This window comes from Lolium perenne, chromosome 5 (genome assembly GCF_019359855.2).
Source record: "Lolium perenne isolate Kyuss_39 chromosome 5, Kyuss_2.0, whole genome shotgun sequence".
NCBI lineage: Eukaryota > Viridiplantae > Streptophyta > Magnoliopsida > Poales > Poaceae > Lolium > Lolium perenne.
The window spans coordinates 186,876,719-186,891,739 of NC_067248.2; the positions used below are offsets into that span (position 1 = coordinate 186,876,719).

The following is a 15,021-nucleotide window of genomic DNA, read 5'->3' on the forward strand; positions in this document are numbered from 1 at the left end:
GTGTCTAGGTCTGTTGCACAATAATTAAATTTGGATACACTGGTATCGAGAAGGCCTCCCAGAATTTCTGGAGAATAATTAAAACACAACCTTCTCGAAACAAGGCAAATCTGGAGAGCGTGTCAAAAGTGAAGATAGATCGATATGGACTCCTCTCCAACCAGGTAAAAGACAGGGAACTACTAACCGCACGCGTCGGCACATTAAATTTAGACGGCGGTGAGTAAATTTAAACATTTCTATTAAAAAAGCATCCCAAAATTTGCGAAAGAGAATTAAAACAGAATCTCTTGGAAAGAAGGCAAATCGCCAAGAAACACAACGCACGGCTCACCAAACGCACGACTCCCTCCTCCATCCCCATTCTCTCTGCCTCCTCCAGCCTCCCCACCCACCGCCGGAATTCCCCCACCGCCGCTCCTCCAGCTTCCCCACCCGCGGCCAGGACACACACGGCGCCAAGGACCCGTGGCGGCCTTGCTCGCCGGTTCTCCGTCAAGCTCGCTAAATGCGTCGCGCGCTAGGCACCGGACAGGACGCGATGGCGCCTCTCCTGGCCCTTTCCCCCGGTCGATTTCTCGTCGTGACCGGTTGACGAGCCCATGGACGCGCCCTTCCCGTCGCATCTGTGCGGATGCGGCCGTCCAGCGGCGCCCTCGGTCAAGATGAAGCCGTCGTGCTGCAGTTCGTCACCCATCTCCAAGGTCCAGCCGAGCTGTCGTTTCCGCGCCTTGCCACGGGACGTCGACGTCCAGGTAAACCAAAGACTAAAGCAAATCATCATCTTCTTCTCCTAATTCAGTTTGACTGAAAATTTGTTTCTTGGCATGGCAGCAGGAGCGGGAGCGACACTGCCTCAGTCCAGTACGACCGCCAACAGGAAAGGGGGAGGGGAGATGAAGAAGGAGAGGGTGGCACCGCTATCATGGCCGCCAAGGCATGATGAGCTCCGGCATGGAAGGCCATTTTTTCCCTTTGGCGTGCTGTTGGTGCTGTTTAGTTTTGCACTTTTGCTTTGTTTGTCACACTATGCCTCTGATGTAATTAGAAAGATGCGTGTCTGTTTGGTGTTTCGTAATTAATCCTAGTGGTGTGATTCATGGAAATAGATGCGTGAAGAAGATAGCCAAATGAGTATTTGTAATTAATTCCAGTTCATAGTTCAGCTACTAGGAATGCATGTCTTGTGATAATGTAGTACATCTACTAGGACTTTAACTTGATGCAACAAATTTAACTTAAGAATATATCAGATGCAAACTATCCGAATTATAAATGAGATAGAGTTTCCATGTTATGATTCGGATCATGGTATATTAATATTGGATTTTTTGTTAGTGAACTGCTGTTATGTGCACCTAATTAGTTCAATAAATTGAAGTGTTTAATAGTACTAGTTTCCTGGCCGTTTTATCTAATTAGTTAGCTGAAACCTTAGGTTGGTGAAACAAGATTAAAGTTTGTTTTTTTTGTAGGTGGACAATGTTCCTGGCCTCATCTTTGACTACCTCGACGACGACAGTTACATTCCGACTCGGATGCAAATCTCTTGCGAGCTCCTCGGTTCATCCATCTGTTCTCTGGCTCCCTTTGTTCTCTATGATGCCATTGTGGCGGTAATATGTCCCGGCCGTCGAGCTGATGGCCTACATGTTTCCGCACACTGAACATTTTTAACTGTTTGGAGGGTTAGTGTCTAGAAAGTCTTCGTTTTTTACAATGCAGTGGGCTTGTCAGCGATTGGCAGAATCTATCAATTTCTGGCTATTGGATTCTGTTCATGTAACCATATTGTTTTTCTTAGTTCAGTTTTCATGGTTGCCTCATTAAGGTTGCTTAAGTCCTATGGACTGAATTGTTGCCCCGTTGTTTGATGGCCTAGTTGCATTGGTTAGGATTTAGACTAGTTTTGGTGAATCCAGCGTGTAACTTATTTGAGCATTGAGTAGTAGTTCCCTTTGATGTTTTACAACTTAATATTCATGTTGCTTTTTAGCACTGTGCTGACAAAAATAATTCTATCATGCCCTTAAACTTGGTGTAAACTCTCGTCTTCCCCATTTTCTTAAGATTGATGTTGAATCTCTTAATGTTTAATTTATGTTCGTCATCTTCTCATGTATGTTATAATTTTCTAAAATAATTTAAGCAGAAAGCTGAACTATTGATTATATGATTCACAGGGCAGTTTTAAATCACCATGTTGGGAGAGATCTCCATGTGGTTGCTGTTGAGTTTTGAGAGCTTACCTGGTAGAGGAGTTGTATCTACTTTTGAGCAGCATAAAGGTACGTGTTAGTTCGACGCTCTATATTTGAGTCGGCAAAGTTATATGGAAATTGTTAGATATAATAAGGAATTATTTTATGTTGTGAGCTTGAGTTTTGGGGTCGGCTAGACTTCCTCTAAGAGGACCTGGATCTTTGTAACTTGACATCACATCTATTTATATTATAGTTGCTCTAAGAGTTGCCTATAGACAGTAATTAGAATTTTGCCAGACTGCTGTTGTGCCACGTCTCCCAATGGTTGTATTGTTTCGATGGATGACAGATGCAGGCAACAAACTGTCGCTGTGAAATAAAGTGTTTAGCTACTTTGTCTTGTTAATTCTGCATCATTTTGTTCTTATAGTGATATTCCCTTATTAGTTTAATCTTCTGATGTTTTTTCCTCCATGCTTCTGTTGACTTAGACTTGGCAGCCTGCCTGGGAATGAGCTGACTGCTACTGTCATTATCATGCTACGTCCTAGATGGAAGTTCAAGTCTCTGTATGGTAGAGTTCCTTGTGCAATACACTTCATCGCCTTCTATGGCATTTTAGGTGAGTTTATGGTTCTCCCTTGCCATCTGTGCATGCTCTGCGATCTGCCGGTTAAGATTTAGTGTTGGTGTTATGATTCCTAAGATTTGGTTATGGTACTTTGTACAACACCACTTGAGTTTATTATTCTGCGGTGTATCTGATAGTAGTTGTGTTTATGGGCAAAATATAGGCGGGGTGATGAAAAGGGCATATGACCTCTCCTGTTTTGCTAATCGGTTATATGATATATCCTCATAATAGAGTTACCCAAACGAAACACTCCAGCTTCATAAGGTCCAGGACCTGGGAGCCAGCATTTTTTTCTTAACCTGGGACCTCTCTGGAATACATTTAGCATTTTGGAATCTTTACTAACAAGAATTTTTATGTAGTACAAACCATGTTTGTGCTATATGAGTGTTCTGAGCATAAATTTTTTTTTGGAGCTTAGCTAGTGTTGTTTTCCAAGAGCTTTTTCTGGTATATTGAAATTACGATATGGAAGTTGCTAGCGGATGATTGAATTCATTTGTTGTGTTCATGTGAAATGATCTTGTTGGTGAGATGTTGTCCACTTTCCGAAGTTGTGTTGTCCGATGAATAAATCACTTATCCTCTGCGTTTTGTTGTAGGTTGGAATTTCTTGCCGGTGGCGAGATGGATAAGGGACGTCCGGATCCGTTTTCTTTGTTGGTTGGATGGCATCCTAGCTAATCGCAGTGGTGAAGATGAAGTCAGGTGAGACAAGATGACTTCCTCCACGAACGTCTCCGGCGGCAAGAATGGCTACGGCTCGTAGTAAGGTGCCTCATGGTGCCTTCTTTTGTTGGCTGATTGATGATTGTGTTGTTGCTCATCTCGGAAAATGGATTTATGCCCCTAAATTGATTGTTGCCTGACATGGAAATTGTTTCATCAGTTACATCTTCTAGTAATAAGAGAAACATGGTTCTAGTTCTAGCTATAGAACATGCCGAGAAAAGAGTTATGCTACACTTGATCGTAGCATACTGTTGTAGCTTGATTTTGTTGCAATTGTAGGGTCATTAGTACTATATTGGTAAGATGCAGGATAGCTTTAGATTAGCTTGCCTATTTCTATGAATTTGACTTCAACTAGATTTATAGTTCAGGTTTAAACAACAATGTTAATGCACTATACATTGATGGTGATATCAGCATGCATATTGAGTTATTGTTTGGGCACGTTAGCATGTACTTGTTTGTCGATTGGATCATGTTTCTATTGGTTTCGCTGGCTGGCCTGTCAATTTTCTTATGGAATATGCATGGTATCTCTCTCTGCCTATGGAGCTTGACTGAAAATCAACTTTCATTTTTGTTGAACTTTATATACATGTGTTAGTGCAAATGCTCTTAAGGTAGGATCATTAGAATTAAATGAGCTTGTCTTGGAATTGATAGCTTCATGTTTTAGTTAGCTCCATGTTAGCAAATGTACCTAGTGTACCAGATCAACTTGAATACAATTTGATGTCATGATTTTGATCTTATTTCTTGGACTGCGAATAACCGATGAATTTTAGTTAGAACTGCATGGCTGGATACAACAGATGTGTTGTTGCTTATGGGAAGGTAGTATGAATGTTTTTGTTTTATTTGTTGGCCATGAAAAACTGAATGCATGCCTTTTAGTTATATAGTTTCTTGTGATGATTCAGTTGCCAAGTAGCTCTATTTCTATTGTTTTCCGAACTAGAATTTCTCTTTTGCGCATCTAGAGTGGACTGAAATGTGGTAACTTTACTTTGGCAGATCCTTGGATGGAGGTGACCAAGGAGACCTGTGACAAAGCAAATGCATGGCGATTCGGTCCGGGCAGTTCCGCCTTAAGCAGTGCTATTGCCATTGGGCTCGCTGGCTGCGTGGTGGTAGGATCGGATGGCCCTTGACCTCTGGACTCCGCCACTCGGTAGTGGCCACCGCCATGTCGCTGAACTGGGCGTGGACCGGCTGTAGCTGCATGAGGAATGTGACAGCCTGGACATGCGGGGCACCACCCCGGAGCCTGACATGGAGGTTATCAGGTCTGACCCCGAGCTCAGCTTGACTAGAAGGTACGTTAGCTGCTCGCCTCCACAATCACTCTAAGATGGCCCTTTTTCCATTATGGTGTGCTTTACCATGCTCTATCCTCTATCTAGTATTCTAGTTGTAAATTAGCTTGTTCCAGTTGAAAACGAATTAGTTTTTTTTCGATTCTTTGATATAGTATTTGAATGGTTAAGTAAAACTTGACAGCAGAAATGTATTTAATTGCGCCCCTGGTGGCTGCCAGACCATACCATTGATGGTATCAATACTGTAGCCACTTATTTATCCTATAATTTTGAGTAGCACTGGAAATTATGCTCCTGTAGCTTTTGCTTGAATTTGTTTGGTCGCATCTAGTGGACTGAAATATTCCTGGTTGATAAGCCAAAATATTTTGTGGGGAAGTTAGACATGTGCTGATTAACCACTATAAAGCGTTCATGATTTCAAGTTAGGTGCAAGTGTGCACTATCCTCAAAGAGGATGCTACAAAATAACCAATGTTTAGCTAGTTCCTGTTTTATGTAGTAACATTGTGACGCGAATGTCGCAGCAATATCTTCTGTTTAGCATATAAAATATTTATATTTCTCACTGCCTCCCTTTTTGTTCTGCTTTGATTAGTTCATCGCTCAGTTAAGTAGTTGTTTGCTTTTGATGATTTTGTTTGCTCTTGTTATCTCAGCAGGAAAGCTTGCTGCCATTCAGTATGGCATTGGTTGAAATGTGAGGTATTTCAGTGAGGATAGTGTTACAATAGGTGATCTAGTTGAAAGATCAGGTTCGTTTCTCAATATTTCTAGTTTGATCTGTTCATTATCTCTGACCGTATGCATCACACTGTATGCTGTATTATTAATATATTGTTTGGTTACCATAGTAGGAGTTTATTGAAGCTATAAAGGAGCTAGGTATTACTTTTTTGGTTGCAAAGTTTGATGGCATTCTTGGGCTTGGATCGCAAGAAATTTTTGTTGGAAACCAGTATCTGTGTGGTAAGACAATCTGTCATTTAAGATTGTCTTTGTTCACCTCTTCTCCATAGTTGAATCTCCGAAAGAATAATGATGTTATTGACCACATAGTGCTTTTGTCTATTGAGTGTTATTACAATCCTTTCACTTTCTGCAGCATAGTGCTTCTAGCTACAACAGCAGGCTACGCTGTGGTAGGTTCGGATGGCCCTTGGCCTCCGGGCCGCGCCGCTCGGTAGTGGCCACTGCTATGTTGCTGAGTTGGCTGTGCGAGGAAGGGGAAGGCCTGGACATGATGGACACCACCCCGGAGCCTGACAAGGAGGTCGTAAGGTCCGAGCCCGAGCCCGGCCTGACAAGAAGGTACCTTAGCTGCTTGCCTCCACAATCAGTCCAAGATGGCACTTTTTCCCGTTCTGGTGTGCTCTATCGTGCTATAGCATCTATCTAGTTGTAAATTAGCTTGATCCGGTTGAGATTAGGATTTTATTGTTGGGTTACCATATTAGGAGTTTATTGAAGCTATAAAGGAGCTGGGTGTACTTTTTTGGTTGCAAAGTTTGATGGCATTCTTGGGCTTGGATCTCAGGAAATTTCTGTTGGAAACCAGTATTCCTGGACTGAAATATCCCTGGTTGTTAAGACAAAATATTTTGTGGAGAAGTCAGCTGTGTACCGATTTACCACCATAGAGCATTCATGATTTCAAGTTGCCTGTGTGCAACATCCTTGAAGAGGATGCTACAAAATAACTGATGTTGATCTAGTTCATGTTTGATGTAGTAACATTGTGACGCAAATATTGCAACAATATCTTCTGTTGAGCATATAAAATATTTATATTCGCATTATCTCCCTTTTTGTTTGCGTTGATTAATTCATCGCTTAGTTAAGTAGCCGTTTGCCTTTTGATGATGTTGTTTGCTTGTTATCTCACCGGGAAATCTTGCTGCCATTCAGTATGGCACTGGTTCAATAGCGAGGTATTTCAACGAGGAAGCGGTACATTAGGTGATCTAGTTGAAAGATCAGACTCGTTTCTAAATATTTCTAGTTTGATTTGTTGATTATTTCCGTATGCATCACATTGTATGTTGTCTTGTTAATATATTGATGGGTCACCATCTTAGGAGTTTATTGAAGCTACAAAGGGGCCAGGTGTTACTTTTTTGGTTGCAGAGTTAGATGGATCTTGTTGGTTTCAAAGTTGTGGTGTCCGATGAATGAATCACTTATCCTCTGCGTTTTGTTGTAGGTTGCATCCATGAGTGCATCGCAAGAAAGTTGATAAATTTGATAAGGCTTCCGGTGGCGAGATGAGAATGGACGTCCAGATCCGTTTTCTTTGTTGATTGGATTGCGTCCTAGCTACTGGCAGTGGTGAAGAAAAAGGCATGTGAGACACGAAATGGCTGGCCTTCGTCTCTTGCTGCTTAGTGACCTAAGATGTCTAGAATCAGTGTTGCTTGATTAATACTGGGTCTGTAACTGGATGCTGATTGTATTTTGAAACTGCACATGTACAACTTGTACAGAGGAGAACAATTTGTGCATGGCGTTATAGTATTGGAAAGTCATGCTGTGACTTGGTGTCCCATCTTATGTCATGTTGGTCCGATTTGATTTGATGCGTGTTAGACGGGGGCAGCTGTCAGAAAATATTTGCCAACACTAGATTGTTTTCTTTACTCCGTCAAGTAAGCTTATGTAGGAATGAACAGTTAATATTTATGCTTATCATATGTGTGTATGTTAAAGGTGTATTTCATCCCGAGTGATTTAAGTATTAGTTATGGTCCCTGGTTTTCACATATAAAATAATCGGGTGACTTTGTCATCCTTGTTTCCCGGACGTGTCTTGCTTTTATTGGTCCCAACAGTTGTAGGGGAATGGAGCGAATGGTAATCTACTGAAAACCTTACTGAGATGAATATTGTAGTTCCAAGTTTCCTCTGTTCAACTTATTGAGGGAACTAATCACGAGATTTCATCCTTCGTTCACTGATAGAAATAAAAAAAATGGTTTGGTAATCTAAAACATCTTATATTAGTGACGGGAGAAAGTATATTATATTAGGATGATTCTAGTTATTTTTTTAGAGAAATTCCTTTGTTGTATCGTTACAAGTTTCCTCTGTTTGAATGGAAAGAACAACAGAGACCATGGTTTTCGGCTACTAGGCTCTCTTGACAATGCATATACTAGATATCCATTGATGGTTTCTCCCTTTCCAAGACGGAGAAAATCGTTGTTGTGAAGGAGGTAAGTTTTCTGTGCAGTGTCCTTTATCTTCCGACTCTCTAATAGGTGTTAAAATTACTTGGAAAGCCAAGAAAGGAATTAAAGATTTGGGATCCATAAATTCCGGCCAGAAAACCCGTGCCTAGTAATTGCCCAACTTCTAGCTCACCTTCAGGGTTAAAAGCATGACTCATTTATGTGAGACTGCCATCCATGGTAGTGATCCGTGGCATCATGTATCCCAACCATCCATCTATCCTATCCATCCAACGCTCCGAGCATGCAAAGAAAGAACCGGGATTATCTCTTCTCATCTTCTTCCCTCTAGCTTCACTCTATAAGTAGAAGCACGTTGTCACAAACCGCGTGCGGGTACGCGTGTGACTTAGACTTTGACTTTTACTTGTCGAGGAGAGGAGAGGAGCACTCGCACTCCATTGAGGCCGGTGGCAACGTCGCTCTCTTTGATCTTATCGCCGGCCGGACAGGACGTGTGCAGATTGGATCGCCAGCAAGCAATACGGATGTCCTCGATGGACTTCTCTCCATATCACCTCCATCAGGTAAGATATCCCTTCAATTCATTCTCACACGCCGATGTTCTTCTCCAGGTTCCATGTGTATGTTTCTATTTTCTTGGCTACAATACTAGTAGAATACCTGAAGAAGAGAGTTGTGGAGTTGGAGTTTGTAGTAGTCATGTTTTAATTTTATAATGCTCCAACAACTTTTCATAAACTGCCCATTGAAACCGTCAGGTCCCGGCGATTTATCCACTGGCATCCGAGCCACAACTGATCAATTTCTTCCTTGGTGAATTTCCGTGAAAGATACAGTCTTCGAGGAAAGTAAAGGGGATCGCAACAGTCTTCGAGGAAAGTAAAACCCAAATTTATTGATTCGATATAAGGGGAGGTAAAGAATACTTATAAGCCTTAACAACGGAGTTGTCAATTCAGCTGCACCTGGAAAAGCACTAGTAACATGGGTGATGTGAAAGCAGCAGTAATGTGAGAGCAATGATAATAGTAACACATCAGCAGTGGCAGTAACACACAGGAGATGGCACCGAAATTTTTTCCAGTGTGTAGTTGACTGTAGAGCAATGATGATGACATAAGGATCGGGGTTCCCATATCTACACTAGTGGTAACTCTCCAAATAACATGTGTTGGGTGAACAAATTACAGTTGAGCAATTGATAATTGTGAGGGTATGACAATGCATGTTGTGATAAGATAAAGGTTATTGTAGTATTTAATTAGGCATTGCAACATAATACATAGACAGTAATCCAACTGCGTCTATGACTAATAATCCACCTTCAGGTTATCATCCGAACCCCTTCCAGTATTAAGTTGCAAGCAACATATAATCGCATTAAGCAATGTGTGTAAAGTAAACAATATAATTATCCTTAGACAAAACATTGTTGTTTTCTCCCTAGTAGCAACAACACATTTACAATCTTAGAAGTTATTGTCACTCTTCCAGAAAACTAGAGGCATGAACCCACTACCGAGCATAAATACTCCCTCTTGGAGATACAAGCAACTACTTGATCAAGGTAACTATAAGTACCGGAGAGCATGCAAGATCTTAAATAACAGTAGTATGATAATATGATGAACAATCTGATCACAATTCCACAATTTATCGGATCCCAACAAACACAACACCGATTACATCATATGGATCTCAATCATATAAGGCAGCTCATGAGATCATTGTACTGAAGTACATGGGAGAGAGAGTACCAACTAGCTACAGCCGAGAACCCGTAGTCCAAAGGGGAACTACTCACGAACCATCATGAAGTCGAAGTGGAGGCGGTGGAGTCGATGGAGATGGCTCCGGGGGTCAATCCCCATCCCGGCAGGGTGCCGTAACAGGAACTTCTGACCCCCGAAACTTGTCTCATTGTCTGGACGATGGCGGCGGCGACAGAACTTTTCGTGGACGAAGGCTGTATTTTCAGGGTTTCTCGTCGAAGGTAATTTATAGGGGGAACGGCGAGGTCGGTGGGCGCCAGGTGTCCCCACACCATGCCTAGGTGCGGGCCAAGGCCAGGCCGCGCCTAGGGGTGGTTTGGCCGGCCCCTGCCCCCCCCCCCCCCCCCCCGTCTCTCCTCTGGACCCCGTCTTCGTTTCGGTAAAATAGCAACTTTGGCTTTTGTTTCGTCCAATTCCGAGAATTTTTCCTGTACAACTTTTCTGAAATACAAATCAACAGATAACAGGGAACTGAAACTGTAGCATCTTGTCAATAGGTTAGTTCCGTAAAATGCATAAAAGTGCCACGAAGTGTAAACAAAACATATTGGAATTGGTGTAAAACAAGCATGGAGCATCAAAAATTATAGATACGTTTGCGACGTATCAGCGGGTCGGAAAGGAGCATGCCGACCACCGGCCACGACGGAAGGCCCATCGAGCACCGAAGATGGACACACCTCAACCACCTTTTACAGCTCCGGGAGCATGGCAGTCTAACTACATGAAAGACACCACTCACTACCACAACCAACAATAGGCCAGCACATGGAAAGACCACCATGCCCGTGCCCGTTGTCAGCGATGGTGGCCAGGGTGAAACGAAGAACTTACAACACGAAAATTGTCTGAAACGGCAAGGTGAAGCTACTCATCAAAGGAATTTTGAAACGGAAAACCGTGTGCGATAAATTTGATGAAATTCGATCAAAAACACGAAATTGGATATTTACAGCAAACAAAATTCGAAGCCGAGTCATAACAGAATCACTTTGTCGACACACATATTTTTTATGGACAACTTATTTTGATTTGATCTATAGTTATGTTGATTAGAAGTGAGTAGAGATGAGGAAGATAAAGGAGGGTGAGGGCCGAGGAAGCAAGACCACGCGCAAGATTGCATCTAGGGAGCGCTCGATTGTGGCAAGGGATCCTGGCCCTAGAGAACGCCTGATTCGGGCATACCCACCGGGCCTGGCCACGAACCGAAAGCACGACTATTCTATGAATGGGTCCCACCGCCAGCACCACCGCAGCAATAGGCGCCACCGACGTACCCTGCTTGGCCGCAACAGAGGCCACATGCGCTTCCGTCCTTCCTAGAGTACCCTGCTTGGCCGCAGCTGGGGCCATGGACGCCGCCCACCGTTGTCCCAGGACGAGGACGAGGAGTACGCAGCAGCACCAGCCATAGTTAGATAGTTTTTCTTAATATTTTCTGTGTAAATTATCTTTGAATGATTGAAAAAATTCAGAAATTTCCCGCGTTTTAGTATTTGAATTTAAATTTCATTTCCGCCCACAACGCGCGTCAGGGCACCGGCCATATCTTGTTTAAAAAATAAAGACCAGTGGCGCAACCTTATTGTGCATCACTGGTATGTGCATATGCCAGTGGTGCATCAACCCCATACGGTACCAGTGGGACATGGCCATATGCCACAGCAATGCAACATGGCGCGTCACAGGTATGACTTTTCCTACTAGTGTCATACCCTAAGCGTCAAGTTCGTGGGCAGGACGTGCATATGGTAATGTGCCCACGGGTATGCACAAACCATGCCCATTTTGACATCTGACCACACGAAACAACTAAATAATCTTATTAAAGGTTTAATTCAGACTCTAGAAGTTCCAATAAATTAAATGTGGACATTTTTTTTGGCTATTTAGTCATATAGTAGAAACTGATGTTAAGATATTTGTTAAGTTGCACTCTTAAAAATCTCAATGTTCAATAAATACGATGTATACAGTTTCTAAAATTGCTAACAACTAATTGATGATTTATTTTAATAGAATAGAATTTAAAATTATCAGGGTGTAATTTTATCCAATAAAAGGAACAAAATACAACAATATTGGCCAAATAAAAAAAGTAGGGACAACATAATGAGTGCATTGCTATGTGGTTAATTGTGTCAAATAAATAAGAAAACTATGCTCCTTAATATTGTACCGTTGAATAATATTTTTTTTAAAGTATAAAAGTCTAGTATAATAAATTATAAAGATTCTATGTCGGTTGCCTCCTCCCATATCACTGGTTTAGTTTAGACTAGAAGTTTAAATAAATTTGGCAAATTCCAATTTTTTGCTAGATTTTTTCTACCCGACCTTCTCCATGAAGCCCTCTCCCAACAAACTCAGTTAATCTGCAAGCCTGAAATAGATCATGCGAGGGAGTATTTCAGCCCGGCCCAACTGATAGTGCTGGATAGAGGGTAGCTTACGCTAGAGAGGTCAAGCTATGGGGCGTGGAACTCCTAAATTGTTTACTAAACATGAAAGCCTATGTAATAAAAAAAAATAGCATTGTTATAAGCAAAATCTTCAGAAAAAGCAGCGCTAACGTAAAATAGCATAACATTGTAAGCATCAACAAAACATCTCCTTTGAGCTATAATTTATTTCAGTGAAACTGCTCTCAGTCGATACAACACTTGTTGATACTGACTATTGGCGCTAGCAAACAGCAGAAAAATGTACTCCCTCCAGTTCAAAATAATTTGGGCGGAGGGAGTACTCTAATGTCTGACATACGCTGACCAATAAATCCACCGGTGGCAAACGCAATCGCAAAATGTCTGTCCGTAGTTGAACTATACGGCCTTAAGTTAGGGCCTTCAGTGAGATGCTCCTGGGATCTATATTGCACACAGCCTGCTCCAAATTTCACCTTTGGGTTGAATTCTTCTCTATAAGCTATATAGCACATAGAGACAACCCGAACAAAAGATTCAGAACAAGAAAAAAGAGAGAACCGGACGTCTCTCGGCTGCCCAGGATTCTGCAGCAATAAACATGGTGTTTCATCCCGTGGCTTTTCATCGGAATGTATAGCATACGCTGAAAAAAAGTACAACGGTCGGTTTCTTTCCCCGTGGGTCTGTAATTTCCTCCTTTCAAAGAGAATGACGGATGCAAGCCAAAACCATGTCAAAATTAGGGAATCATGAATTTTGTGGTGGCACTAACAAAAATTATCCAGCATACACCTTTTCAAAAATATGATAGAATAACTGGCGTGCAGTTAGTCACTTAAATTATGGACATATAATCCCGGGGATGGCCTTTGAACCCTTGAGCGCACGCATGCTCACAAGTAAAACAACGAATAATGGATGTCTCATTCGCCAATGAGATAATAATGGATGCCACCATTTTCTACAGAGAAATAGCATCCCAGATCCACATTCAGTTGCCTACTATTAAGATTCGCCTTTATCAATGTGACACCTCTAGTGACAAACCAAAGAAAAATTGTAGCTTTGAACAGGTATTGCAGATTTCAAAGTTTCAGCACTTCTACTACTGACAACAAGAGGCTTGGAATTGATTATAAGTGTACAATCATTTTTCTTTTTTTTTTTGCGAATATAAGTGTACAATCATTTTCTACAGTGAATAGCATCCCTGATCCACATTCAGTTGCCTACTATTAAGATTGCCCTTTATCAATGTGACACCTCTAGTGACAAACCAAAGAAAAATTGTAGTAGTTCTGAACAGGTATTGCAGATTTCAAAGTTTCAGCACTTCCACTACTGACAACAAGAAGCCCGGAACTGAATATAAGTGTACAATCATATCAACCCATCTTCTAGAGAGCAGCGGATACTGTTGTACCACATCATGCACTCTTTCAACCCCCAAAGTGAATTTATCATGATACTCTCTATGTGTGAATCTCCCCATCTTACACAGAGAGCAGTGGAAAGTGTTTTTTTTTTGTGAATACTGTTGTGTACAACATCTCTGCACTGTATTCTCTTCAAGAATTCATGGCAATAACACCCCGGCCCCTCTATTTTCTTCAGTTCTAACTTGTGTAAATTTTGAGTTTTGACGTAGTGGAAAATGTAACAACAAAAAGACTGTAACTGGGAACAATGCATTTCTCCGATTAACATGTAGAGTTGCAGTCTTGCAGATATGAGATAAACTAACATGTAACCAGAGATAAAAACTACTCTGTCATTTCCTGAAGAAACAGACGCAGCACAACAGCCTTGAGTTACTCATGAAAGCTTTTGAAAACAAGGGAAAAAAAAGGCAATACCCAATACAGATTGGGTCACAATAGACACAACATAGAGCATTCCTGATTAACCGGCAAGGTTGCACAGATGAATGAAGTAACACACGGACACAAACTGAAAGTAAGTTGCAGCTCCTTGGGAAATTAGGATAGACATAGTGATGTGATCATATACCGACAGGCCAAGAGGACCAAGTCTAGAAACCGGGGATACCACTTGCTGAAACAGGGCAAGTACCTGATGGCAAATACCTAGTAGTAAGTAGAAAGCATGAATTACCATTGTAGACAGCATGATGGGCGTCATCGTCACGGAACTAAGTCATCGAGTGCATGGCGAGCAGCTCCTTGACAAGAGAGGGGCAGCTTGCGTTGAGATGCTCGAAGCCGTCGCTGTCCATGACCGCCGTCAGGTTCGCCTTACGGCCAAGAAAGGCGAAGCACGCACTCCTTAGCACATGGCAGCGGTGAGCTTCAGCTATCGCCAGGATGTTGGCCACGGTGCCGACATCGATGTGCTTGCACAGCTTGTGCTCACAGATGAGCTTGAGCCTCTCCATGTCATATGTGTCCGCGGCGACAAGCAGATGCTGGCACATTGTAGCTTCCTCTTCTTGCTTCATCTCCGTCAACGAGTCAGTGTACACGAAACAGAGCAAGGCCTTGAACACCTGCGGCTCCATGGCATCTATGCGGACCGGATCATTGGTGCTGCGGCCCTCCTTGATGGCTGCAAAGAGCTCGGCCCTGAAGACCGCAGGAACAGCAGCAGGCGCGCGCGTGAGTTGAGGCGGACTTGAGTTGCGCGCGTGAAATGGACAGCGAAACAAAAGAAAGAAGAAGAAAGGACCGACCGACCGAGTCAATCGCGGGCGGGCGGGCGGGCGTGAGAGGCTGTAGAGCAT

The 15,021-nt window shown here is 42.4% G+C and overlaps 1 protein-coding gene and 2 long non-coding RNA genes across 3 annotated transcripts; 2 read left to right on the plus strand and 1 right to left on the minus strand.

The window, feature by feature from the left end:
• The first annotated feature begins 666 nt into the window (after nt 1–666).
• LOC127301239 (uncharacterized) lies at nt 667–1,125 on the plus strand. Its single transcript, XR_007851943.1, has 2 exons — nt 667–755; nt 835–1,125. It is a non-coding gene; the product is annotated as an uncharacterized lncRNA (long non-coding RNA).
• A 1,064-nt stretch (nt 1,126–2,189) lies between these two features.
• Nucleotides 2,190–4,628, plus strand: LOC127301237 (uncharacterized). The gene is made up of 4 exons (XR_007851940.2): nt 2,190–2,288; nt 2,696–2,826; nt 3,441–3,546; nt 4,585–4,628. It is a non-coding gene; the product is annotated as an uncharacterized lncRNA (long non-coding RNA).
• Nucleotides 4,629–14,433: 9,805 nt separating this feature from the next.
• Nucleotides 14,434–15,021, minus strand: LOC139831689 (BTB/POZ and MATH domain-containing protein 3-like). The gene has a single exon (XM_071821011.1). It carries the CDS (start codon nt 15,019–15,021, stop codon nt 14,434–14,436), a length of 588 nt encoding a protein of 195 aa, XP_071677112.1.